The sequence below is a fragment of the Chelonia mydas genome, chromosome 2 (assembly GCF_015237465.2).
Source record: "Chelonia mydas isolate rCheMyd1 chromosome 2, rCheMyd1.pri.v2, whole genome shotgun sequence".
NCBI lineage: Eukaryota > Metazoa > Chordata > Testudines > Cheloniidae > Chelonia > Chelonia mydas.
Window position 1 is genome coordinate 78,835,045 of NC_057850.1, and position 21,411 is coordinate 78,856,455.

General features: G+C 41.9%; 1 protein-coding gene across 11 annotated transcripts in view; it reads right to left on the reverse strand.

The window, feature by feature from the left end:
- Positions 1–414: 414 nt before the first annotated feature.
- The window catches only part of IMPACT (impact RWD domain protein), a 41,431-nt gene continuing 20,434 nt past the window's right edge, over positions 415–21,411 (reverse strand). For 7 of the 11 annotated variants that reach the window (XM_043539729.1, XM_043539728.1, XM_037892731.2 and 4 more), the window contains exons 8-11: positions 15,242–15,315; positions 11,015–11,105; positions 7,017–7,151; positions 415–1,220 (exon numbers count right to left, since the gene is read on the reverse strand). In XM_043539729.1, the coding sequence (XP_043395664.1) occupies positions 1,152–1,220; positions 7,017–7,151; positions 11,015–11,105; positions 15,242–15,315 (369 nt within the window). In that variant the 3' untranslated portion in view covers positions 415–1,151. Of the gene's footprint in view, positions 1,221–1,775; positions 1,979–7,016; positions 7,152–11,014; positions 11,106–15,241; positions 15,316–21,411 lie in introns of all 11 variants that reach the window. The other 4 variants (XM_043539731.1, XM_037892732.1, XM_043539730.1 and 1 more) reach the window with 2 other exon arrangements.

A 21,411-nucleotide genomic window follows, 5' to 3' on the forward strand; every position in this document is an offset into this window, starting at 1 on the left:
TTGCTGGTACAACTACATCTACACTAAGGCTTTTGCTGATATATAAATGTAATTAAAAAATGCATACCTCTCACTGATAGTGCTATACCACTAAAATTTTCTAATGTGGGCCAAGTGGCTTTATTGTTAGAACTCAAATAGAAATTATCAACCCTAGCAATTAAAGATCATAAAAGTGAGAGATGAAAAAGGCCCTCAGCTAATTGAGTACATCCCTTCAAGTGAGAGATACAGGGGGAAAAACCTCAGGATCCACATGGCAGGTCCTTAATGCATAAGAGGAATCCCATTGACTCCCTTTGCAGGATCAAGACCTAAATCTGTAGAACAGTAGAGAGAAATCTGGAAGTTCTATATGAGGGGAAAATTATTGGCATGAAAGATTCTACACAATTAACAAAACAGAACCACTTGTACAGATACTTGATATTTAATATTCATTATTAGGTGAAATACATGATTTCAACATTCCTGTTTCAAAAACATTGGCTCTTTCAATTTTAGGGCACCTCACCTACACAAATTTCAGCCTGACACACATGCAACAAAATTCTCAATGGATTGACAAAGTGAGTTTATATTCTGCGGATTGCCACCTTTTTCTTTTTTTTTCTTCGTGATAGCTCTTGAGACTCCATCAAGCAGACTCCAAATTGTATGCTCAAGGACTAGATACACAAGAGAGTCTCTCCAAGTCAATTTAGCAATAGGCTATCTGCTTTTTTTTCTTTGGTACAGAAAGCTTTAAAAGACAATATTCCAAAGTTTTTGTGTCTTCATCCCAAAGTTGAAGAACCCTGCTGACTGAGTCCCAGGCCAAGATAGGCACTTGACTAGTGATCTGATGGTATGGAGGCCAGTTAATCCATGTTGTGCCTGAATCAACTGTAGTTGACAAAAAAAAAATGGTTCTGGGTATGCACAGGACTCAGTTTAAAAGTATGAGAGTAGGGAAAACTCCTTTATTTAAGCTCTCCGTTCCAGAAGGCTGAGGCCATCATTGAACAGAAAGAAAATGTTTCTAAGCCCTTGTGGTTTTTTGTGTGGAATAAAAACATATATTTGAGGATCTTTTCTGCAGAAAAAAGATTCATACATAATTTTATATAAATATGTGGAAACTGAACTTTTTAATGTTATTTTTAAATGAATTAATGTTCAGTTCTCTTCTTGTCCTTTCTTACTCTTTTGTTCTTTCCCAATTGCTTAGATGATTCTTCCTGGAAAAAAAAATCACACAAATATGATTTCAGTAATCTCTTGCCTTCTAGTAAAGACCACTTTGCTTTTCTGTGCACTGCTAACATTCTTTTGAGGTGACTCACTACACTTAATAGTGTAATCAGTTTAAAATATTCATAGTTCAGAGATTTTGTGATCATTCAGACTTGTATATTTAACAACCTAACTTTCTTATTTAGTAAATTTTTGTCTTGAGCAACTCTAAAACCTTTATTCATAGTTACAAAAGGAATTATCGCCCTGACTCTAACCTCGCTTACAACAGTTAAGCTCTTCAGGGCAAGGATCTTATCTTCCTCTCTACATCACCTAACAGAATGGACCTCTGAACCTAACTGGGGGCTCTGGGCACTGCCCCAGTAAGCACTCAGATAATAAGGAAGAGAGCTGAATGAATAGATAAGATAGACATAATAACTTCACATTGGTGTGACTTCATTGAAGTAACACCATGTTAATCGGGAGTGGACCAACATGTGTGCTTCACTCACTATCTTGCACTTTAGGACCAAAAAAAGAATGAAAGTGCTCACCCCAATAGCCAGCTGGGGTTTTGGTGGAGGCAGGAGCAGTGGAGACATATCTCAACCAGAAGCAGCTAATGCAGTGTTCCACATGCCCCCTTGCTTCCCACACTCCCTCTTCACCTCTGGTGGGTATGGGATGAAGCTCACTCCTGCTGCCACTGGGTAGGTGGACAGAGGAGGGGGTGCAGGGCTGGATGATTGGCTCCCATCTAGTGCAGTGGGGGAAAGGCAGTGATAAAGTTTGCTTCCCAGGTGGGGAAGCCTTGCAGGCTCTCTGTTTCAGCCCCACTTTTAAGCTACTAATGCTGGATCTCCTCTGATGCCAGGGGCTAACTTGACAGCCAGTTCTGCAGTTTCCTTACCTGGTGAAATTAGCAAATTGCTGTGTGAGTTTTTTCACCTTCCACATGGCATCCAAGAGGCTTGAGAAATTTAATTACAATTGTTATAACTTTGGTATGATCTGGTGGATTAGGAAGGGTACACTTAAAGGCCCTAAACCCAGCAGGCTGCCTGGACGTTGGTGCCAAGCACTTTCATGGAATAGCAATGGGGTATGCCTATATGTCTCATGGAGCTTGTGACTTACCTCATCGCGTGTCTCCTACCTCCAGCATGGAGGAAAGGAGTGGGTCAGGACTCTAGCTTCCAGTCTGGGGTGCCTGGCAGACCTAAGGGTGACCTTCACTCTCACGCTGAGGTTTATAATACGTTGGGGTGTGGGGTGGCTTATCCTAGTATGGTATGACTTGTTAATAAAAATACAGCCTCCATATTTAATCACATTATAGTGTCTGTGTCTCACTGTTTCCGTGTTCAAATCAACACACAGTGTTTACGAGCTGACGACAATGCAGGGCCTCCAGTTTCTCATGTCTGGTGTAAGTATCAAACATCTGACCCTGCTGTAAAAACCCGTTTCCTTCCTACTAGCATGCAATTCTCACATTTCATGTATAATTTCCAAAATGCCTTTGATCGTTTACTGGAAACTAGCATTTAAAATGAAACAGAAAAGTCCATTACTGGAACACATTAAAGAGCATGTTTGTATCCTGATTGCTATGCTGAAGACAATTAGCAAAAAAAAGCAATTGTGTCTGTGGTTCTTGGAAAAGTGTTATCTACAGCACTAGTATCTTTAGCATTCATTTGATAAACATTTCACTGAATGATGTTAACCTCTACAAAGCAGATCAAATTACACACACCTTAAAAGGAACTGAATCAATCTGAAATGAAGTCATTAAAAAAAAACACACCAAAAGTAAATCCTGACTCCCTGAGGACAATTTTGTTTTACAACTACATTTTCCTATTTTGAAAGAATATTTTTCTCTCCCCTGCTGCTGTGTGAACAATCCACAACCCACACAAAAGAGAGGAAATGGACTGACTATATAAGGAAACAGTGAAACTCAATATACACAAAGTGCTGTGAAATGCACAAAGTAAACAAACAGAAAAGAGGGAAAGAAAATTCTTATCTCTTTCAGTTATAACCATCTTAGATGCACTTATTAGCAGAAGTAGGGGGACTTTTTCATGCAAAAGTGTGATTTTTTGAAGTATCCCTTAAACAATTGGTTCCAGGTGCCTGGATCCTTTTAGAGTTGGCAATTACATATTATACACATACATGCATATCTACAAACATGATTTATATCTTTTAGAGTGAAGAGCAGGAAGGGAACAGAAACATTAAGAGGCAGGAGAAGCTGGCATGGATGGTAAGGTGCAGGAGGTAGGGAACCTGAAGTTTCAAAATTTGAACTGTTTGGGAAAATTAGAGGAAAATATAATTTTGATACTTAGTACTTATACCCATAGGCGCTGACTCCATGGTTGCTCAAAAATGGTGGATGCAGCCAGATTCCCGCCTCTGCCTTAGTGCCTCCCGCCTGCTGACAGCTCCGCCAATCAACTCCTCCCCCTTCCTCCCTGCACCTCCCACCCACCGCGATCAGCTGTTCTGTGGCATGCAAGAGGCGCTGGGAGAGAGGGAGAGGAGTGAGGGTGGTATGCGCTCAGGGGAGGGGGCTGAACAGGGCAGGAAAAGGCAGGATGGGATGGAGCAGGGGCAGGGTAGGAAGGGGCAGGGTGGAATGGGGGCTTGAGGGAAGGGGTGGAGGTGAGGTGGGGGGGGAGGATTGGGGGAAGGGGTGGAGTGGAGCACACACACACCCCCCGGCACATTAGAAAGTCGGCGCCTCTGTTTATACATAACTTCTATTTCAGTACTTTGCAAATATTATTTCATCCTGTATGAGCAAATACTATTGCTAACACCAGGGGTGGGCAAACTTTTTGGCCTGAGGGCCACATTGGGGTTCCAAAACTGTATGGAGGGCTCGGCAGGGGAGGCTGTGTCTCCCCAAACAGCCAGGCCCCTGTCCCCATCTGCACCCTCCCACTTCCCACCCCCCGACTGCCCCCTCAGAACTCCTGACCCATCCAACCTCCCCTGCTCCTTGTCCCCTGACCACCCTCTCCCAGAACCCCCTCCCCCTAACCTCCCCCCCTGGACCCTACCCCCTATCCAAGCCTCCTGCTCCCCGTTCCCTGACTGCCCCAACCCCTATCCACACCCCCAACCCCTGACAGGCCCCCCGGGACTCCCATGCTTATCCAACCACCCCCTCCTCCCTGACTGCTCCCCAGGACCCCTACCCCTTATCTACCCCCCCGCTCTCCGCCCCCTTACCATGCTGCTCAGAGCACCAGGACTGGCAGCCACACCGCCTGGCCAAAGCCAGCCCCGCCGTCTCACAGTCTAGAGCACCGGGGCAGGCCAGCGGCTCTCGCAGCTGCGCTGCCCGGAAGGAGCTCGCAGCCCTGCCGCCCAGAGCGCTGGCGGCACAGGGAGCTGAGGCTGCTGGGGAGGGGGGAAAGCAGGGGAGAGGCCGGGGGCGAGCCTCCCCGGCTGGGAGCTCAAGGGCTGGGCAGGAGGGTCCCACGGGCCGCAGTTTGCCCACCTCTGGCTTACACAATATATTACATAAGAAAGAATTATTATCTGTACTTTACAGATCAGGAAACAAAACCCAGAAAAGTTTAAGAGACTTTCCTATGGTCACACAGGGAGTCTGCGGCAGAGCTAGGACCAGAACCCAGATCACTAGACTTCAAATTAGTAGAGCCCTGCAAATCCACAGGTATCTGCTTTATATCCGTGGACCATTTTTGCGGATAGCAGTGCAGATGTGGATACAAGTTTTGTATCCGTGCAGGGCTCTGACGGTAAGAGATGGGCAGGCAGCTGTGAGGTACTGCGGAACAGATCCTCCACCTGCCCTGGGCGGGGATCATGGGGGGCAGGGACACTGGGTCGGGGGCTGCTCAGGCCCCACGTCCAGGCCAGGAGGAGGGTCCACGGTGGCTCCGCACAGCGGCCTGCCTGGCTCTTATCATGTCAGGGCTATGGCTCCAAGCCACCCCACAGCCGAAGCCAGGTCGGGGAGAGCCACGCTGGCAGCTTAGGGGAGCCGCAGCAGACCCTCCACCTGCCCTGGGTTGGGGGGCTGGGACACGGGTCGGAGGCTGCTCAGGCTCCCTGCACAGGGCAGGTGGAGGGTCTGCCGCAGCTCCCCACAGCTGCCAGCGCAGCTCTTCCTGACTCAACTCCAGCCAGGGAGAGGGGTGGCTCAAAGCTGTTGCCTGGCAACGGAAAGAGCCTCCCCTGGGTGGGGCGCCCGAGCAGCCCCTGGGCAGCTTCACAGGTCTCCCCCATTCTCCCGGCTACCCCAGCGTGGAGCCCAGCCAGGGAGCCGTGGGGAGTTGCGACCGACCCTCCACCTGCCCACAGTGCAGGGTTGAGGGGCTGAGAGCAGCCCACGGCCATGTCCCAGCCCCCCAGGCTTCCTGCCTGGCTGAGGGCAGGTAGAGGGTCCACAGCTCCGCACGAGCTCCCCACAGCTGCCCACATGGCTCTGCCCAACCAGCCTGCAGTGGTGGAGATACCTCAGAGCCTCAGCCCAGCCCCCAGTGTAGAGCCCTGCTTATCCGTGGATATCTGCAGATATCCGCAACGTGCGGATTGGATGCGGATACACATTTGTGTATCCGCACATAGCTCTACAAATTAGATACTTTAACCATGAGCCCACTTTACTCTCTTTCATGGGCCTGTTAGGAGTAATGCCCAAATTGGAATATTACTCTGGAAGACTACTTAAAACCATATACATTTGATTGCTGGGATTCTGTGCTAAGCAGGAGTGTGGGCAGTTAAGGGAAGACATAGAAGAGGGAATATAGTTTCACCCTGGACTTGAGCAACACCACCAGGTGGTTTGTTATCAAGCTGTAAAATGTTTATATCAGCACTGTATAGTGTGGTAAGGTAAACATTTTCAAAGGCAACTAAATGATGTAGGAGGCTAAGTCCCATTCAAAGTCAATCCACTTAGGTGCTTTTCAAAAACTGTACCCTTAGTCTTTTCTTTGTTCTTGATTTCCACTCTTCTAATCTCGTTTTTAAATGGGGAAAGTCTGGTGTTTTATTGTTTATGAATTGTTTACACGTTTTTCTGTACATATAAATTTCTTCTGAGAGCAGCTTTCTCTTTGATAAAGCATCAAAAATGTTGAATTGTACAATCAGTGTAGAGTGAACTGTATCATTTCTGAAAAACAGCTCACTGTATTTAAATAACCTGAGATTCATACAGTGTATCAGAACAAATGAGGTGTTTAAGAAAAAAGAAAAAAAAAGATATAAATATCAGACCAAATCCTGACTTCTTTGAAGTTAACGTCAAAGCTTCCATTGATTTCAATGGGACTAGAACTTGGCCTCACTCAATCTCAGGGTCATTTGAGATGGCGAGACCAGGATGGTGCCTATCATGAATTTGGTTATCAGGCACGTACTCTAACTTGGGATCTCTAACGCCATAGTCTTGACCCATGTAAGGCAGTCAAATTAACCTTTTTTCTTTTTTTACTTTTATGTTTAACAAGCAATAAAACCAAAATTACACAACACAAGGAAAAATTCCAAAGAAGTAAAAAAACAAAGGGGAGTCTATGGAATCTTAATAAGGAGAAAAGTAGTGAAGGAATCTTTTTAACTGAGCTCTTAGGTTTAGCTTAAGCACTCAAAGGTTACCATGAGGCAGATCCTCAGCTGGTGTAAACTGTCATAGCTCCATTGACTTCAGTTGAGCGATGACAATTTATACAAATTGAGTACATAGCCCTGTATGTTCAGATATCGACATTGTCAATCTTCCAGTAATAACTTACAGCTGAACTTGTGTAACTGTATTCCACTAGTATATTTCTGGCACAATTGTTGATGTGTTTAAAGCGATCTGGTCCTAGCCGGATACCTCCATACCAGCGGGATACCACAACCAAAACATTACGGACATTCAAAATCTGTTTTAAAAAACAAACAAACAAACCCAGAACTTTATTTTAAATAGATAAACACATAAGTCAACAGTGAAACTAGTTTCTTTTGTATAATGAAAGCTTTTTCTTTCCCAAAGGAACTTGCAAGGGATATTATTAAAGGGATACTTGTTGATTCACATTTATTATTTTTAAATATTGTGCATTTTTAGTTACTATTTGTATTGAGGCCTGAATCCCTGCCCCATGAGCAGAGCTTCTATCTGCATTTTTAACTTTATCCTGAAACACTGTGGGGGTTAGGGTAGGTAATTGTCTTGGGCTGGTTCTCTGAAGACTTTTGTAAGCTGCAGCTTCAGAACATGCACTTGGAGCTTCTCAGAAATGCTCCAGGCCTGGGCTGCTGCCACTTGCAGGGCAGCAACAATAGCACACGGAGAAGACATGAAAGGTAAGGAGAACTTCGCATCTGAACTAGGTTCTCTTCCCACCCTGAAAAAGTAATTCTGGTGAGGAGGACTTGACCCTCATCTCTCCACTCAAACAGAAAGGTAAGGCAAATATTGGCCATTTGCCTCTTTTGTCCCTCAAAAATACCCTTTTCTAGTCCCTGTGTTTTTCAGTTAAGTTAAATGTATCTTTCCGCTTTACTCCCCCCACCCTCCAATTCTCTTTTTATAAGTGCACTGGAGCCAGAGAATTTTGCCTGGCAGTACTTGTAGGAGGCAGTGCTTGTGCCTCCGGCTCATAGCCCCTCCCCTGGCTTTATGAGGCTGTGCCGCCTTGACCCCCCTCAGTTCCTTAGCTCCGAAAGCCCAGATATTAGACTCCGATGAAGAAGGGATGGAGGATGGGTTGTGGAATACATGTCTGCATCACATCTTGAAGAACCACAGTGTCAGTAAGTAACCGTTTCTTCTTCCAGTAGATGCAGCCATGTATTCCACTTAGATGACTCACAGGCAGTACCCAGAGGAGGCGGAGTCTATCTAAACAAGGATTCCAGGATTGCCCTTCCAAAGTTTACATCAGCTCTGGAAGTAGCAGTAATGGCATAATGGTTCATAAATGTATTTATGGATGACTATGTGGCAGCCCTGCAAATGTCCAATATTGAAACGTCATCAAGGAACGCTAGTGACATTGCTTGCGCTCTCGTAGAATTAGCTCACATCCACTCAAGGGGTGTAGTTGAAGCTATTTCATACGAAGACTTGATACAGGATGTTATCCATCTGAAGATCGTTTGTGAAGAGACTGCTCGATCCTTCATACAATCCCCATACAACACAAACAGGTGAGGCAAAGCACAAAATGCTTTAGTCCTGTCAAGATAGAAGGCTAGACATCCCCTGACATCTAATGTATGGAGATGCTGCTCCTCTAAGAGATGGATGCTGCTTAGGAAAGAACACAGGTAAATATACTGCCTGGTTCAAATGAAAGCCAAGAGACCACTTTCAATAAAAATTTTGGGTGCGGCTGTAAAGTCAATTTGTCCTTGGAGAACTGTGTATAAGGTGGTATTGTAATCAGAGCCTGCAATCTGCAGACTCTACTTGCAGATTTTATCACAACCAGTAAACAGTTTTCTGGCACAAAAGTGGAAAGGAACAAGATGCCAGAGGCTCACAGAGGTCCCACTAAGGCTGCCAGTACTGTGTGAAGGTCCTACAGAGGAACCAGCTCTCAGACTGGAGAATGGAGATGAAGAAGCCCTTTTAAGACGCTTACTACCATGGCACTGGAAAAGACTGATCTTCCAGGAACGGGGGGATGAAATGCTGAAATTGCCACCAGGTGCACCCTCAATGAGCTAAGCACAAGGCCCCACAACCAATGATGCAGCAAGTACTGGTTAGAAGCCAGCATCAGTTGAACTCTGCAGGCCGACAACCACACAGAAAACCATTTCTATTTCACCAAATAGGCAATTCTGGTAGAGGGACTTTCCACTGTTGAATAGAACCTGTTGAAAGCCGCTGAACAATGCTCTTCCTCCTTATTCAACCATGAAGCAGCCACGCAGTGAGATGGAAAGGAGCTGACTAAGGGGTGCAAGCTGTGACCATGATTCTGCGTGAGGTCAGGATGGAGAGGAAGGGATATGGGAGGCTGATTTGGGAAGGTCATACAACCAAACACTGCTCAGCCATGCTGGGGCAATGAAGATGAACTTGACCTGATCCACTTTCAGCTTGAAGATGACCTACGGAATGATCGGGATCAGAGGAAACGTGTACAGAAGAGCCAATTACCAGCTGAGATAGAAAGCGTCAGTCAGGGAGCCTGGACCAAATTGCACGTAATGATAAATATAATAAACCCAATTCATCCCTCATGTCACTCCATGAACTACAGTAGTTACAGTATTGCAACTCAGGCATAAAACTGGAAGTTGTCCAATGGAAAACGTATATGGATACATGAGATCCAACACAAATTCACCTGCAACGGCTCAACTATCGCTACCTAGCCCAGACAGATATGTTTTATATGGCAATTTGTACAGAGAAACCTTATTTATGTAACTGTAAAAATATTGTCAAATTGTTCTGCCTTTGTATGTGGAAACAAGAATTCAATAAAAATTACAGCATAAGAAAGAATAAAGGGACTATCTAGAAAAGAAGTGTTGAGACAATTTCAATACAGTTCATGTTTCACAATATACTTATACAACAATTGTGAGCTCAGTGAATTAACTCTAGCAAAGCAACTCTGGATATCAATTGTTCACAGGAAGCAGGATGCCAAATGGCATTAGGAAATTGTTGAACTCTCTATCATTTTAAATCTAAAAAGTAAGTCTAAAATATTGTTTCTTCTAACCAGAAAGTACTATCTTGATTGAAGTGGTTTTAGTTTATCTTAGACAAGATAAGCGTCTTACAGAAGAGGAGACCATATCTTCACAGATCATATCACTAGAACCTCAGTGATAAAGAAATATGCCCAAGTTGGGGCAAGAGCTGGGGTGGTTGTTTTTTAAAAAATGGTGCAATACAAAAGTTCCCCAAACACTACACTTTCCTCAAAACTGTTTTTATTCATTCTTCATGAGAATGGGGAAGGATGAGCCATAGTATAGTTACTGCATAGAATCTAATCCTCTTCCCCAGGCATGAAGTATAATACTTTGTTCATTTCTATTAGCAGCAGAGGTTAATTTAGTCTACCTTGTAATTTTGTATCCTATAGAGCAGATATAAGAAAATGGAAGAGTTAAAAAAAGAAAAGACGGGTCGAATTTATGGTTTAACTTCTTGCCTCATCAAGTTTCAGTAGAATAGAGACTGCTTTGACTGCAAATGATACACTAACCTGCAAAAACTGCAAGCCCCCAAATGAAAATGAAAACAGAAAGAGCAGATTTACATTATCAGTCATAAGTGTGTTTAAGCAGGAAGTCTAGAGATCTCACTGAAGAGCTACAAATGAACTTATGAACTGCTACTACTCAAGCGCTCATACACTTTTCTTTCCCCTGGGAACTATGCTTTCCTGATCCATACAGAATAACTCTCTCAAATATCTAATTGATGTGGTGGTAAGCAAAGTGATGGTCCTAAGTAGAATCTTACAAGCTGGTGTGTACTGTTCCTTTGGGAACAGCAAGCCTGGTAATTCAATGAGTATTCAGTGGATAAGGGGCTGGACACTGCAGGGAACGCTCTGAGAACCTGGGAGTTGGTGTGTGCCTATCATTACCTAATAGAACTACTTTTTTTAAAGCCATGTAATATATAGAATACTAAATCTATAGGGCTATTTGCAGAGCAAAAATTAGAATCATCTTAAGTGTGTAAAGCTGTAAGCCTTATTTATGATCTATGATTTTAAAACACATTTAAAACTATCTAAAGACAAAGTTTGTTTCCTTTAACCTGCATAAGATGGAGGAGGCGTCCACCTGCTGCTGTCTCCCCATCATCTTCACAATCCTGTAAGTACGTCTGTTTGTCCTCACAGTATATTCTGAAAACAAGCAACAGTATTAGAACCTAACCCAAAAATATCAATCACTTAATATTTTTACAGTGTGACACCCTGGCACACCCCAACATTCACCACTGTCGTAATTAAGATATGTTTTGTACAAATTATGCCTTGTGAGGTATCATTCTAAAAGTCTTGATGTGCTAGACAGTAATATCTCATTGGATTGTACGTGCTATCATCGTATGTGAAGTTATGAAGTTTGGCTACGTATGTGTTATTAAAACATGTTGTGAGGTTGAAAATACCCACAAACAGCCTTTCAGGTTCAACAGTAAAAAGGCCAAACAATGTTAATGGCTTGTTGAGGAAACGCACACAAGCACAAGGATTACCCCAGGAACTGTGTACAATAGAAACCTTTCAGAGATAGCACTACACAGTGGGAACTATTTGACCCAGATCACAGCAAAAGATCTTTCAAGCAAGTGGGAAGAAGATATAAAAGGGGACAATGACATCATGATGGTACCTCACTCTCCCTACAACACACCTAGAAACACATGAGGGGCAAGGACTGAACTATGGAAAGTGATGATCCCAGGCTCGAGGGATTTTTAGCCTGTGTATGAAAACCTAGGAAAGCCAAGGCAGCTTGTGCCTTAAGAATCTACCAGCCTGTTTATCACTCAGGGTGAGAATTTGCTAATTCATATCCTACCTATCTAGTGTGTTAAGCTGAGTTTGTAGTTTTGTTTATTTACTAAGGTAATTTGCTTTGATATGTTTGCTATCACTTATAATCACTTAAAATCTATCCTTTTGTAGTTAATAAATTTGTTTTTGTTTTGTCTAAAGCCAGTGTGCGGAAATTATAACTTGGGGCAGAAAACTGTTGCATCTCTCTCTCCACATTGAGGGAGAGTGTGAATTTTATGAGCTTATGCTGTACAGTTCCCAGGTCAGTAGTGAGTTATTAGCATTTGATGAATGTTCTGTCTGATAGGACTAGGACTTACACATGGACAGAAACTCATCTGAAGTCCCAAGCTAAGCAAAGAAAACCCTCACCAGAGTTCTGAATTTATTTACAAGTTTTTTAATGTGACCAAAATAAAACAAACTAATAAAATCTGTGGCCACATTCTCTACATGCAGCTCAACAGACTTTAAACACTAAATCAAATAATACAAACAAAGCGACTGAGCAGCTGTGGGGGCCTCCCACCGCCTGCTGTGGCTAGGCTGCTGTGGAGTCCACTCATTGCCCACCACAGCTGGGCAGCCGTGGGAAGCCCCACTGTCTGCAGCAAGTGGGAGCTTCAGGTTCCCTGTGCCACCCTTGGCGGCTGGAAGCTCTGGGAGACCCCCACCACCCACAGGGGCTGGGAGCTCTGGGGGGGACCCCCACAGCCTGCAGGGGCTGGGAGCTCCGGGGGTCCCCCTGCTGCCCAGCAACTAGGATCTGCTGGGGGGCCAGCCACCAGCAACGGCTGAGAGCTGCGGAGCTGCCTGCTGACAACTCCAGCCTCAGGGCAGAAATGTCACAGAGGTCTCTGAAAGTCATGGATTCCGTGACTTCCATGACATAGCCTTAGTCATGCATGAGAGACTTACACATCAGGCACTTTCGGAGCTGTACACCCTGGAACAGGTGATTTATATTGAAAGGACTGTGGCCTCAGTCTAGTTCCAAACAATTATCCACACAATTGGCATCATGTCACTTGTTACCCAAACTCATTTAATGACCTCTGTTTGTAACATCACACTCAGTTATTACAGAAGCAATGTAATCTTGAAAAGAGAATTGTGTAATCAGGTGAAGAATATGAAGCAAAAATAAGATATTTTTGGTTTTGTTTAAAGTGTATGTTGCTAGTGATGGAGAGAGGTGTCATACTGGCAATAGTAAAAACTAACATCTTCTGTTCACAGACAGGTTTCAGAGTAGCAGCGGTGTTAGTCTGTATTCGCAAAAAGAAAAGGAGTACTTGTGGCACCTTAGAGACTAACAAATTTATTTGAGCATAAGCTTTCGTGAGCTACAGCTCACTTCCAATGAAGTGAGCTATAGCTCACAAAAGCTTATGCTCAAATAAATTTGTTAGTCTCTAAGGTGCCACAAGTACTCCTTTTCTTTTTGTTCACAGACAGATATAGCATGCATGGTATTCAAGCCTCCTCTTGCTACCATTTTGCTCTTTGCTAGTACCACCACTAAAAGTAACTGTCTAGGTCAGTTTCCATGCATGCTGTTTCAGATCATTGGCTTCTCTGCTAAGACTGCCAACAAGGGATAACCGTTAGTATCAGTTATAGTGATGGTGGTTTTTGTGATATGGATCTGGACTGAGATCAAGTCATATATGAAGCCTATGTGAAATTAGTTTAGGATAAGGAGTTCTACTAGCAGCCCTACCTATTATTAAGGTTGCCCACAACTTCCCATTTATAAAAGACCTCATTTTCAGTTATTTATAACTTTGCCAAACTTTTACCATTTGGGTGGAAGTTTTCCATGGCAGGTGTCTGCCTCTAGCTGATTTTTTGGGAAAATTTCAGCCAAAATGCTTCATCCGCTTCCAAGAATGAGGCTATATTCAAAAATTCTAGCAACCTTTTTTTTTTTTTTTTTGAGAAGCTCTAGTGTCCTCATGTTTTGGAGAATGGCCTTGAAATTTGGCAGAAGACTGACTTTTACATCAAGGACATACTTTTTGTCATCCTTATTAAAATATGCCCAAACCTGGCCAAGATATAAGCCTTTTAAAAATCACAATTTGCACATCTTCAGCCTTAGATCTTCACAGCACAAACCTCTGAAGATTCCATTCACACTAGGCATGCTCCAGCCCAGGGATGAGCAGGAATTTAATGTGCAACCTTAATTCATTCCTCTGGTGCATATGAATTATGATATAGTTCACATACTATCATTTCCACAGGACCCATGTTTTATTCAGTGCACAGGATGGACAGTACTCAATGACTAGCTGTACAATATTTTGTTTCATCCTCACTGTTCAGTGTGTGATGCTAGGCCTTATTTACTGCACACTATTCAGACCCTGCTATGAACATAGGCAACCTTAATTCTGGTATTTCCTAACTTTTCAGTGCCTGACTTTGCAACCTTAATATGATTAACAACGATTAATTGCAACCTTAACTTTTGATATGATTTTTGTGCAAATAGTATACATAAAATGTATGTTTATTTGTATGTGTTTCTCTTTCACACACACAAACACACAGTTTAACAAACACACATAAATCCACTGAAGTGTCTTTTTGGAAAACTGGAAATAATTAAATAACCTTCCTAAGCCAAAACCCTGCATGCAAATATTCAGCCCAGAATATTTTATTATCAAAATAAAATAAATGGAAATGAGGACATTTAAATGTAGGCCAGGAAAACAGTTTATGGGATGTTTTACTTTATATTTATATGTACAATACAGTAATTGTACATTATCTTCAAAGCAGGGTGTCTCTAACGGATTTTGACCATGGAAACATGGATGAGATAAAACATTGTTGTACGAGTACCATCCACACACAAACTGATTTTAGACATTTCCTGAGTAGCTTTTAAATATACTGTCCTCTATGTCCGTCTTCACCATGCTTTGTGCACATGTATGTGGTGTGAGAGAGCGTGCATATATTTATTTCTCTTCTCATTCCATTCCCCAGTACCATACTTATTTATTATTTGTATTGCAATAGTGCCCTGGGACTTCAGTCAGGGATGGGGGTCTCATACAAATACATAATACAAAAAAGAGGTTCCTGTCCCAAAATGTTTACTATCTATTTTTCTTTCTATTTTCATTATGAATTAGTGGACTCTGCCGGAAGGACTGTTTTCATCCAATAGCATTTCAAAGGGGTATGAGTAGATTCAGAATGATCAATAATTTTCAGACCATATGCAATCAATATGTACACTTTTGACTTGTAGTTGCAGATCACTCTTAGGCATTGTTTGAATACAAATGCAGTGTAAGAAGATTATGCGACCCTATAGCACAGTTTCTGATTTTTATTTTATATCTGTGATCTTCATGGTTGCTATGAGTATGTGTACTCATAACCAAACTTAATACCCTTAATGTATAGTTAGGGTCAAAGTTACTGAGGCTGAAAATTCTCTACTCTTCACTCACCTGTATGCATATATGTTGTGGGTAGCACTCGCTATTTTCTTATTCTCATGCAATTTGGCAAGAACCATTTTCACCTTGAAAAACAACAATAGGGTTTGTAGGCATCATTTGTAAAGGATCTGTATTCAGATGTTAAAATAAACAATTATCTAACATTAATCTTGAATTGTTTTAATGTATCAAAAGAAATTGGTGTTTTAAAAAAACAAGTAACGTATCCAACATAGAAGAACAGACACTGCTATCCCTATATCCTCTCGATTGCCCTGATTCAGCAAGTTACTTAACTTTAAGCACAAGATGGAACTATTCAGATGTTTATGTAACTTGCAAAATCAGGGCCTAAAAGCATTGCTAGAGTCCTCATCATTCTAGAATTTAAACACTATACAGTCTACAGCACACTCCCTTGACATGCAGGTGTAACTACCTAATGTAAGCAGTGGTGATTATACAGAGCACGATATAAAGAAGATACAATAATTTCTATAACATCAAAGGTGTTTACTTCTGGAAGGAAGCATGAATTTTCTGATACGTCTCTCCTATATCAATATGCAATGCATCTGTTGTTCACATGAAACACCCACAGAACATATGGGATGGTCTCTAGAGCTGCACATTACACAAGTTTCACAAGCACACATTTTGCAAACTCAGCAGATTACTAGAATTCTATGATGTATTCTGGGGGCAATGTGAGGAACAGTACTAATCTTTTCTTAAAAGGTGATGACCAGTTCATTCAGTAGAGCTTCATTTATTCATAGAGCTTTACTCTATGAGTCGAAAGCATTTTAAAATTGCTTTTGTAAATGTGGAGGAAGCAGATTTCTCTCATTTAACACATATACACAGTATGTGAATAGCAGAACCAAGCCATCTCTTATTGACTATTGTTCCAATTCAGCATACTGTTGACATTGTAAGAAACTGATAGGCTGGAAAGAATAGAGCTATTTAAACATATAGTATTGATGACTTTGTAATGTTCTTATTTTACTATGCAGAAAAAAAATCTCTTAACAAGTTGCTATTTCTGTTTTTAAACAAATAGCACTTTTAAAAACATCATTTAGTAAATCAATATTAGTTCCTCTTCTGTGTCTAAATAAACAAACTTGCAATTGTTCTGCCCTTATCAACTGGGTCTAGCAAAGAAAAGAGCTTTGCTAAAGACACTGTTTTAGTAAACAATGCATAATTAATACTACTTTAAGCAAAATATTATTAAAGTTGTGAGAGCTTAAGAAAGCATGCCTGGCAAGCAAATTGTTTTTAATTCAAAAGAAAAAATGTCTCTCTGGAGTAATCAATATACATCTTCAATATTAATCTTTGCAGTATGGTGCTATTCCCATTTTTTTCCCACAGTGAAATCAGTAAATGCGCTGCAAAAATAGATCTAATAATAGATCTCAACAAACCATTTACAGCATCTCAGAAGAAAACGCTGCTTCAAAAACCTATTTTCCTGCAACAATTTTGTTCCTTTTTAAAATATATATATTGAAGTACTATTTATATCACTTTACACACTTTCAGAGCTTTGTCTGAATGGATGCAATTAAATTATATAATGCACACAATCATCAGTTTTGAGACTGCTTACCTAAAATAGTGCATTATTAATTATCAGTCAGGTTCCCAAAAGCATGTAATAAAGGTTCATTCTAAAGAACCTCAAGACACACACATAAATCTAAGTAATCACATTATTTTGTTTTGGTAACCCATGTCCTCTCTCTATTTCCCCTCCCTACTATCCTACTTGTTGCATTTTTTTGTATATTTAAAACCGTAAGCTACGAGAAGCAGTGACTCTTTATATGTGCATCAGGCACCTAGCAGAGTTTTAGAGAACTTGATAAATAGCAAACAATAACAAGGTGACGGTAAAAAAGAGGGGAAATAGGAGCACTCAGTTATCACAAATTCAAGATGTTGAAAACAAAATTAATCAAAGAACCAAAGGACATGAAGAGAAGAAATTATTTTTAATTGCTCACACTCTAATGCTAGGAGCCCGAATAATAAATCAGAGGAATTGGAATTGCTAATTTATAAGCATAAATTCAATCCCATTGATATTACTGAAACCAGGTGGGATGATCTGCACAACTGGAATGTTAAGATCAACGGTTATAAGCTATTTAAGAAGGACCGAGTGAGCAAAAGGGGAGGGAGAGTGGCACTCTGTCAAAAATTGCATTACCTGTTTCCGAGTCACTGATCACTCAGAGGAAAATGATCTTGAATGCATTTGGATCAATGTCCTAACAGATAAAGCACAAGATAGGGTACTATTTAGTGTCTGCTACAGATCACCAAATCATACTAGAGACAGAATGACTGACTCCTTATGTGGCTATCTACAACGTGTAGGGGAAAAAAGCAGCATGATCATGAGGGACTTTGATATGAATGACGTATGTTGGAGGTCTTATGCTGCCAATACTAAAATATCCTTGGAATTTCTAAACATTATAGATGAGAATTTCCTAACCCAAGAAGTGTTTCAACCAATACAGGGGAATTCTATATTAGACCTTGCCCTAACAAATAAACAGGAACTGATCGCAGAACTAAAAATTAATGGTAGCTTAGGTATAAACGATCATGACTTCATCACATTTACAATGTGCACGCAGAATAAAGCCCAGGACAGTAATATATCTACCTGTACTTCAAAAGGGCCAATTTCACAAAGATCAAAACAATTGTGAGGCATATCAGCTGGGAGGAACAATTTAATCAGAAAAATGTGAATGATAATTGGGAATCATTTAAGAACCCCTTATTAGATCTCCCAAAAAACCAGAATCCCACAATCAAAGAAGGCTGTTCTGGTTAAAAAAACAGCCTTGGTTAGAGGGGAGGTGATGGCAGCTGTAAAAAACAAAAAAAATACTATATAACAAATGGAAGAAAGGTGAAGAGAAAGGTGAGTTCTGAAAGAACTCAAATGTGAAATTGTGGAACTATTAACTATGGTTTGTAACCTGTCCTTTAAATCAGCTTCTGTACCCAATGACTGGAAGACAGCTACTGTAATGCCAATATTTAAATAGGGCTCTAGAGGTGATCCCAGCAATTACAGACCGGTAAGTCTAACGTCAGTACCGGGCAAATTAGTTGAAACAATAGTAAAAAGAATAAAATTGTCAGACACATAGAACGTAAATTGTTGGGAAAAAGTCAACATGGTTTCTGTAAAGGGAAATCATATCTTACTAATCTATTAGAGTTCTCTGAAGTGGTCAACAAACATGTGGACAAGGGGGAGCCAATGGACATAGCGTACTTAGATTTCCAGAATGCCTTTGACAAGGTCCCTCACCAAAGGCTCTTACGAAAATTAAGTTGTCATGGGATAAGAGGGAAGATCCTTTCATGGACTGAGAACTGGTTAAAAGACAGGGAACAAAGGGTAGGAATAAATGGGAAATGTAAAGAATGGAGAGGGGTAACTAGTGGTGTTCCCCAAGGGTCAGTCCTAGGACAAGTGCTATTCAACTTATTCATAAATGATCTGGAGAAGGGTAAACAATGAGGTGGCAAAGTTTGCAGATGATATTAAACCGCTCAAGATAGTTAAGATCAAAGCAGACTGTGAAGAACTTCAAAAAGATCTCACAAAACTAAGTGACAGGGCAACAAAATGGCAAATGAAATTTAATCTGGATAAATGTAAAGTAATACACATTGGAAAAAATAATCCCAACTATACATACAATATAATGGGGCTAATTTAGCTACAACTAATCAGGAAAAAGATCTTGGAGTTATCGTGGATAGTTCTCTGAACATGTCCACGCAGTGTGCAGCGGCAGTCAAAAAAGCAAACGGGATGTTAGGAATCATTAAAAAAGGGATCGAAAATAAGACGGACAATATCTTATTGCCCTTATATAAACCCATGGTACACCCACATCTTGAATACTGCGTACAGATATGGTCCCCTCATCTCAAAAAGATATACTGGCATTAGAAAAGGTTCACAAAAGGACAACTAAAATGATTCGGGGTTTGGAACGGGTCCCATATGAGGAGAGTTTAAAGAGGCTAGGACTTTTCATCTTGGAAAAGAGGAGACTAAGGGGGGATATGATAGAGGTATATAAAATCATGAGTGGTGTGGAGAAAGTGAATAAGGAAAAGTTATTTACTTGTTCCCATAATATTAGAACTAGGGGCCACCAAATGAAATTAATGGGCAGCAGATTTAAAACGAATAAAAGGAAGTTCTTCTACACTCAGTGCAGAGTCAACCTGTGGAACTCCTTGCCTGAGGAGGTTGTGAAGGCTAGGACTATAACAGGGTTTAAAAGAGAACTGGATAAATTCATGGAGGTTAAGTCCATTAATGTCTATTAGCCATGACGGGTAAGGAAAGGTGTCCCTAGCCTCTGTTTGTCAGAGGGTGGAGATGGATGGCAAGAGAGAGATCACTTGATCATTATCTGTTAGGTTCACTCTCTCTGGGGCACCTGGCACTGGCTACTGTCGGTAGACAGGATACTGGGCTGGATGGACCTTTGGTCTGACCCAGTAATCAGAAGTTAGGAATTGTAGAACACTGATAAGAGAAGCCAAGGGGCATGAGAAATATATGATCAGCAGAGTTAGAATCATAGAATATTAGGGTTGGAAGAGACCTCAGGAGGTCATCTAATCCAATTCCCTGCTCAAAGCAGGGCCAATACCAACTAAATCATCCCAGCCAAGGCTTTGTCAAGCCGGGCCTTAAAAACCTCTAAGGATGGAGATTCCACCACCTCCCTAGGTAACCCATTCCAGTGCTTCACCACCCTCCTAATGAAATAGTGTTTCCTAATATCCAACCTAGACCTCCCCCACTGCAACCTGAGACCATTGCTTCTTGTTCTGTCATCTGCCACCAATGAGAACAGCCTAGCTCTATCCTCTTTGGAACCCCCCTTCAGGTAATTGAAGGCTGCTATCAAATCCCCCCTCACTCTTCTCTTCTACAGACTAAATAACCCCAGTTCCCCCAGCGTCTCCTCATGAGTTATGTGCCCCAGCCCCCTAATCATTTCCATCGCCCTCCGCTGGACTCTCTCCGATTTGTCCACATCCCTGCTGTAGTGGGGGGGGACCAAAACTGGATGCAATACTCCAGGTGTGGCCTCACCAGTGCTGAATAGAGGGGAATAATCACTTCCCTCAATCTGCTGGCAATGCTCCTACTAATACAGCCCAATATGCCATTGACCTTCTTGGCAAAAGGGCACACTGCTGACTCATATCCAGCTTCTCATCCAGTGTAATCCCTAGGTCCTTTTCTGCAGAATTGCTGCTTAGCCAGTTGGTCCCCAGCCTGTAGCAGTGCATGGAATTCTTCCTTCCTAAGTGCAGAACTCTGGACTTGTCCTTGATGAACCTCATCAGATTTCTTTTGGACCAATCCGTCACTCTGGACCCTATCCCTACCCTCCATTGTATCTACCTCTCCCCCCCGGCTTAGTGTCATCTGCGAACCTGCTGAGGATGCAATTTATCAGTTCATCCAGATCATTAATAAAGATGTTGAACAAAACCGGCCAAAGGACCGACCCCAGGACACTCCACTTGATACCGGCTGCCAACTAGACATCGAGCCGTTGATCACTACCCACTGAGCCTGACAATCTAGCCAGCTTTCTATCCACCTTATAGTCCATTCATCCAATCCATACTTTTTTAACTTGCTGGCAAGAATACTGTGGGAGACCATATCAAAAGCTTTGCTAAAGTCAAGATATATTACATCCACTGCTTTCCCCATATCCACAGAGCCAGTTATCTCATCATAGAAGGCAATCAGGTTGGTCAGGCATGACCTGCCCTTGGTGAATCCATGTTGACTGTTCCTGATCACCTTCCTCTCCTCCAAGTGCTTCAAAATGGATTCCTTGAGGACCTGCTCCATAATTTCACCGGGGATTGAAGTGAGACTGACTGGTCTGTAGTTCCCTGGGTTCTCTTTTTTCCCTTTTTTTAAATATGGGCACTATATTTGACTTTTTCCAATCATGCGGGACCTCCCCCGATCGCCAAGGATAATGGCCAATGGCTCTGCAATCACATCAGCCAAATCCTCAGCACCCTTGGATGCATTAGATCTGGACCTATGGACTTGTGCACATCCAGCTTTTCTAAGTAGTCCT